Raw genomic sequence first — 6,450 nt, 5'->3', positions numbered from 1 at the left:
AACTCCAACCGTGTTCTACATCGCGCTATCGATAGTTTCACGACTCGGACGCGTATATACTTACAACTAACGACCACGCTCGTCCCTCGGCTTCGGTCCCCAGGCATTTACACCTGCCTGGAGCACAATATACGTAACAATTGTTTGTGTGTATTATGCCTTTAAAATATCTCTCTAATTGGAGCCTCCCCCACATATATGTGCTTACCATCTACCACATATGTACTTACCATCTCTTTCTGTGGCAGCGGTTTCAATGTAGAAATATTTTCACGCTACTATTTTAATACATATTATTTTTACAATACAATACAATAAATTGCCCCGACGCAAAAAGAGGGTGTATAAGTTTGACTGCTATGTGTGTCTGTGTGTGTGTCTGTCTGTCTGTCTGTGGCACCGTAGCTCTTAAGTGGGTGGACCGATTTTGAATGAAAGTTCTTTTTATTTGAAAGCAGATTTTCTAGCGATGGTTTCTAGACATGTTTCATCAAAATTGGTTCAAGCGTTTTTGAGATTTGAACTTTGAAGTGGCAAAGTCGGGGGTTTTTCCAACTTGTCAACTTTTGTTGGTTCGGTTATTACGAACGTAAGTACGTTTTCGTGTGCTCTACCTACCCATTGGGAATACAGGCACAGTAGTAGGTACTACTAGTCTAGGTCATAAATAATGTAGTTTAACTTTTGGTTAGCAGCATAAAGGTGTATTGATATTTTTGTAGTCTTTTATAATGTAATGTATGTACTTACGACTTGACTGTACCTAAATGACTATACTACTATATACAATATAAAATAAAATAATACATATACACCGAAAAAGTATTTAATATGAGGGCGAATCTTCGCTAACGGTATTTTGAGTGGAAATCTAGTCGTTTATGTTACATAACGTTTTTAGGGTTTTCGGAGTCAAAATGGCAAAAATCGGAACCCCTAATAGTTTCGCCATGTCTGTCTGTCTGTCTGTCTGTCCGTCCGCGGCTTTGTTTAGGGACTATCATTGCTAGAAAGCTGTAATTTTTGCACGGATATATATGTAATTTAATGCGACAATGCTGAAGGGGAGGCCTGGTGCCCTGGAGTGGGGACGTTTATGGCTGGGATGATGATATGCCGACAAAATGGTACAATAAAAAAATAAAAATGAAAAACTTAGGTAACTCCATAGGCGGTATAGTGGGGGTGATTTTTTTTTCTCATCCAACCTGTACATGTGGGGTATCGTTGGATAGGTCTTCTAACCATTTAGGTGTTTGCCTAGACGATTTTTCGATTCAGTGATTTGTTTTGCGAAATAATTCAACTTTAAAGTGCAAATTTTTCATTAAAATCGAAGCGTCCCCTCCCCCCTCTAAAATCTAAACCCAAGTGGGTTGGAAAAATTTAAAAAATCAGGATGGTAAGTAAGTATATCAAACTTACAGGAAAACTATAACGGTTTTAAGTTTGCTTGAGAATTATTAGTAGTTTAGAGGGGCTGTTCCCATCCATTGATTAGCGTTAACCGACGGTTAAATGTGATGCCGTCTGTATCATAAATGTTAGATGCTTGATTCGGAACGTAGAAAGGTGACGTCAGAGAGAGGGAGCAAGGACTGTGTGTGTGTGGGTCTGTGATCGAGCAGAACTGTAATTGTACAAAACTGAAATGAATAAAGAGTTTTCATAAAAACCAACATATAAATGTTTAATTGATACATGGCGCAGTCGAGAAACGAACAAATTCAAGATGACTACATTTAATTTGCCAGACAAATTGTGTATAACAGGTGGGAACTTGTCAGAAAATTGGAGCCAATTTGAACAGGCGTTGTCGATTTATTTGATTGCCTCAGGATTAGATAAAGCAGATGATGAACGGCGAATTGCTATTTTGTTAAATATCATTGGTGAAGATGGAGTTAAAGTGTACAATAGCTTCAGATTAGAAAAGAAAGATTTAAAGTACGAGCAGGTTATAAAACGCTTTCAAGAATATTGCAACCCTAAAAAGAACATCCTGTACACGAGGTTCATGTTTTATCAGCGGCAACAAGGTGCAGATGAACCGTTCGATTGTTTTTTAACGGACTTAAGAAAGCTTGTGAAAGAATGCGAGTTCAAGAGTGAAGACGAAGCCATAAGAGACAGATTAGTGTTAGGAACATCGGATATGGACACTCAAAAGAAATTAATAGTGGAAGGAAATTCTGAACTAGATGCTGTAATTTCGAAGTTTAGATTGGCGGAAATCGGTCGTAAACATGCTGAAGAGGTCCAGGGGACAAGTTCTAAACCTATTGAAGTAGGCAAAGTGCTGAAAGGTAAATCACCAAGGTTGATTAGATGTGGGTGGTGTGGACAGCAACATGAACAAAACTTACAGTTATGTCCTGCTCGAGGAAAGGAATGCACCAAATGTAAAAAGATGAACCATTTTGCTTCAGTGTGTCGCAGTAAATTTGTTAAAACAATATGCCAGAATGAAGAACATAATACAAATAGTGATGAGGAGTTCTACTGTGGTAGTATTAATAAGGTATGTTCTGTAGAATGGACGCAAATGTTATTGCTAGAAAATACTAAGAATTGCCGATTTAAATTAGATACAGGTTCTGATGTCAACTTAATTCCATTTAGTATCTTTCAAGCTTTGAAACAAAGTAGGAAGTTGAAGTTAGAGGATAGTAAAGTGAGACTACAGGCTTATAATAATACACACATTAAAGTTTTTGGTAGTGTACTGTTGGAAGTCAGATTAAAAGATAAATCTTATTATATTGAATTCATTGTTACCGACTCACAGTTTCAACCAACCCTTGGCAAAGATGCTTGTCTTATTCTTAACTTGATTGAGAGAAAGTTCATTAACAAGGTTGATGTACTAAATGAAATTGTTCCAGATGATATTGATAAACAAAGAATTATAAGTGAATATCAAGATGTGTTCAATGGGACTGGTAGATTTCCGAATAACTGTCAGATATTGTTGAAAGAAGGCTCTGTTCCTGTCTCAAAACCTCCTCATCGAGTGCCACTTATGTTGAAAGAAAAGCTTAAGGTAGAGTTAGATCGTTTATGTGACAAAGGTATTATTTCTAAAGCTGACGATGCTACTGAATGGATAAATAGAATTGTTGTTGTTGAAAAGGATGAAAACTCTATTCGTGTGTGTCTAGATCCCCGTGACTTAAATAAATGTATATTAAAAAAGTATTATGAAATACCTACTATTAATGACCTGAAAGCAAAGATTTGTAATGCAAAATTTTTTTCAGTTCTCGACTTAAAAGAATCCTTTTGGCAAATAGGTCTGTCTGAAAGTAGCAAAAAGTTATGTACATTCTCTTCTGTGTTTGGATTATATCACTTCAATGTTTTACCCTTTGGGCTAGATATATCAGCAGAAATTTTCCAAGAAAATTGTGTCAACTGTTTTAAAGATATTGAAAACATATTCATTTACATTGATGATTTTTTGATTTATGGAAATACAAAACAGGAACATGATATAGCTTTGAAAAGAGTCCTATCCAGAGCCAGAGAGTTAAATGTAAAGTTTAATTTAAAGAAATTTCAATACCTTCCTGAAACAGTTAAATATTTTGGTCATGATATAGTTAATGGATGCTTAATGCCAGATAAAAATAAAATAAAAGCTATAATGGAGTATGACTCACCTAATGATAAACAAAGTCTTCAGCGTTTTATTGGAATGATAAATTATTTGCGGGACTTTATACCAAATTTATCCGAGTTGATAGCTCCATTGAGAGAGCTTTTAAAGAAAAATGTAATTTTTGAGTGGGGTTTAAGTCAAGAAAATTGTGTTAATAAGATAAAGAAGTTTTAACTAGTCCTCCAGTATTAAGAAATTTTGATCCTAAGCAAACATTAACTATTCAAACTGACAGCTCGAAAAATGCTATTGGTTGTGTATTGTTGCAAAACAAACAACCTGTGGCGTTCGCATCAAAAAGTTTGAGTAAATCTGAGTGTGAATATGGGCAAATAGACAAGGAATTCTTAGCTATATTATTTGCATGTAGAAAATTCCATTATTATATATATGGTAGACACACTGTTGTACAGACAGATCATCAGCCTTTAGTGGCTTTAATGAAGAAGGAAATTTACTGTATTGGTTCTCAAAGGCTACGAAAGATAAGAATAAAGCTTAACATTTATGACATTGATGTACAATATGTAAAGGGTTCTTTGATGTTAATAGCAGATGCAATAAGTAGAGCATCTTCTAAAGCTGATTGTGAGACTTTTGAAAAAACATTAGATCAAGTAGTTCATACAGTTAATATTAGCGATCATTTTCTTTCTGAGATTAGGCAAGCAACTATTGACGATGCGACTTTAAAAGAAATATTGAAGTTTTGTAACAGTGGATGGCCAACAAATATTGACAAAGTTGAAGATCATGTAAAACCTTATTGGAAATTGAAAAATGATATTATGAGTGAAAATAATTTAATATATTTAAATCACAGGATTATTGTTCCTTTAAGTTTGCGAAAAAAGGTCCTAATAAAAGTACATTCGTCTCATTTTGGGGTGACTAAAACATATGGCAGGGCAAAATCATTATTTTATTGGCCAAATTTGAAAACTGATATTATATCATTAATTAGTAAATGTCGCCTATGTGAGAAGTATAGTGTAAAGAAAGCCAAAGAACACATGATAATTGATGAAACTGTAAAGCTACCATATGAAAAAATTGGTTGTGATTTTCTTAACTACTCAAACAATAATTACTTGATTGTCGCAGATTATTATTCCAAATGGTTTGATTTGATAAAAGTTGCCTCAATGACAGCTGATACTGTTATTAAAATATTAAAAGTACTGTTTTCTACTCATGGAATACCCAAAATTGTTAGAGCAGATAACATGCCATTTAATTCCAGTGAGTTCCATAGATTTGCCAGTGAATATGGATTTTCTATTGTTACATCCAGTCCATTATATCCAAAATCTAATGGATTTATTGAACGCTATGTTGGCATTGCAAAAAATATGTTGAAAAAATGTAAAGAAGAGAAATCTGACCTAGAGTTAATGCTATTAGAATACAGGAACAGCCCAGTATTAGATTCTACATACAGTCCATGTCAATTATTGATTAGTAGATTGACTAGGTCCATCTTGCCTATGCATAATGAGCTGCTTAAACCAAAGGTAGTAACAGGGTTTAATGATTTTCAAGACAGGAGAAATGCCATAAACAAGACTAATTATGATAAATCTGCAAAAGAATATACATACAATTTTGAGACAGGGCAAGAAGTAGTATACTTAAAAGATAATTTATGGGTACCAGCTAAGATTGTAAACTTTCACTGTACTCCAAGGTCATATATTATTCAAGATAAAAATGGTAATGTTTTAAGACGAAACTCGTCACAATTAAAACCATCTTTTGCTTCAAACGAGAGTCAGCCTCGAAAAAGTGTGATTCCTTTAGAGTTTGATTACCCTGACTGTAATATTTCAAATACAAATACTAATTCCTTGGATAACTGTGAAGCAAGGCCAAAGAGAGTGATTAAACCTCCGTCTTATTTACAGGATTATGAGACTTCTCTGTAAAAGGGAAAGATGTATCATAAATGTTAGATGCTTGATTCGGAACGTAGAAAGGTGACGTCAGAGAGAGGGAGCAAGGACTGTGTGTGTGGGTCTGTGATCGAGCAGAACTGTAATTGTACAAAACTGAAATGAATAAAGAGTTTTCATAAAAACCAACATATAAATGTTTAATTGATACACCGTCTCCATCTATTCAAACAAAACAAATAGAGACGGCATCACACCTAACTGCCAGTTAACACTAATCAATGGATGGTGAAATAGCCCCTAAGATTAAATAGCATGCCTAAGGTATAAAATATACCTAAACTTGGAAGATTCCGTATTAAATCCTTAGAAAAATATGACTTATTTTTTTTCGTAATGGTACGGAACCCTATTTTGGGCCGTGTCCGTCACGCTCTTGGCCGGTTTTTTTTATGTTGGCCATTTAATGGTTATTTACTTTATATACTCAGTCATTTTGCGATCTTGCAGTTTCAGTTGCAGATAGGTACCTAGGGTACCTACTACTTATGTAGTCCTCGAGAATTTTTTTGTGGCCATTGGGATTTCTGTCATTTCATCATATTTTGGACTTTCTGCGAATTGGTCTTTATACAATGTAGCCGTGTTGCAGTCTGAATCGAAACTCCGAAAAAGTAGTTGTTTAAATACCGAACCATACATTTAATTAAATTAATATGTTGAATGCTGCGTACCTGAAGTATCTAGCTCAGGTACTTAGATGTGCAACATTCAGAGAGGCGGTAACCAAAATTTTACTGTCATTATCACCTTAAATCATCATCATCATCATGTCAGCCGAAAGACGTCACTGCTGGACATTAGGCCTCCACCAAGGCTCTCCACTCAGACCGGTCT

The 6,450-nt window shown here is 34.9% G+C and overlaps 2 protein-coding genes across 2 annotated transcripts in view; both read left to right on the top strand.

The window, feature by feature from the left end:
* The window catches only part of Pde8 (phosphodiesterase 8), a 314,310-nt gene that overhangs the window by 44,819 nt on the left and 263,041 nt on the right, over nucleotides 1–6,450 (top strand). The gene's annotated exons all lie outside the window — the stretch shown is intronic.
* LOC141434598 (uncharacterized) lies at nucleotides 1,613–3,819 on the top strand. Its single transcript, XM_074097019.1, has 2 exons — nucleotides 1,613–2,521; nucleotides 2,886–3,819. The coding sequence occupies exons 1-2, from the start codon at nucleotides 1,733–1,735 to the stop codon at nucleotides 2,910–2,912; spliced, it is 816 nt and encodes a 271-aa protein (XP_073953120.1). The 5' UTR covers nucleotides 1,613–1,732; the 3' UTR covers nucleotides 2,913–3,819.

Source organism: Choristoneura fumiferana, chromosome 14 (genome assembly GCF_025370935.1).
Source record: "Choristoneura fumiferana chromosome 14, NRCan_CFum_1, whole genome shotgun sequence".
Lineage (NCBI taxonomy): Eukaryota > Metazoa > Arthropoda > Insecta > Lepidoptera > Tortricidae > Choristoneura > Choristoneura fumiferana.
This window is presented reverse-complemented; position numbering and strand designations above follow the sequence as displayed.

Coding starts and splice junctions, on each gene's coding strand:
- LOC141434598 (XM_074097019.1), top strand. CDS start 1,733: ATGACTACATTTAATTTGCCAGACAAATTGTGTATAACAGGTGGGAAC. Junction 2,522..2,885: donor ACTGTGGTAGTATTAATAAG/GTATGTTCTGTA, acceptor AAATTGTTCCAG/ATGATATTGATAAACAAAGA.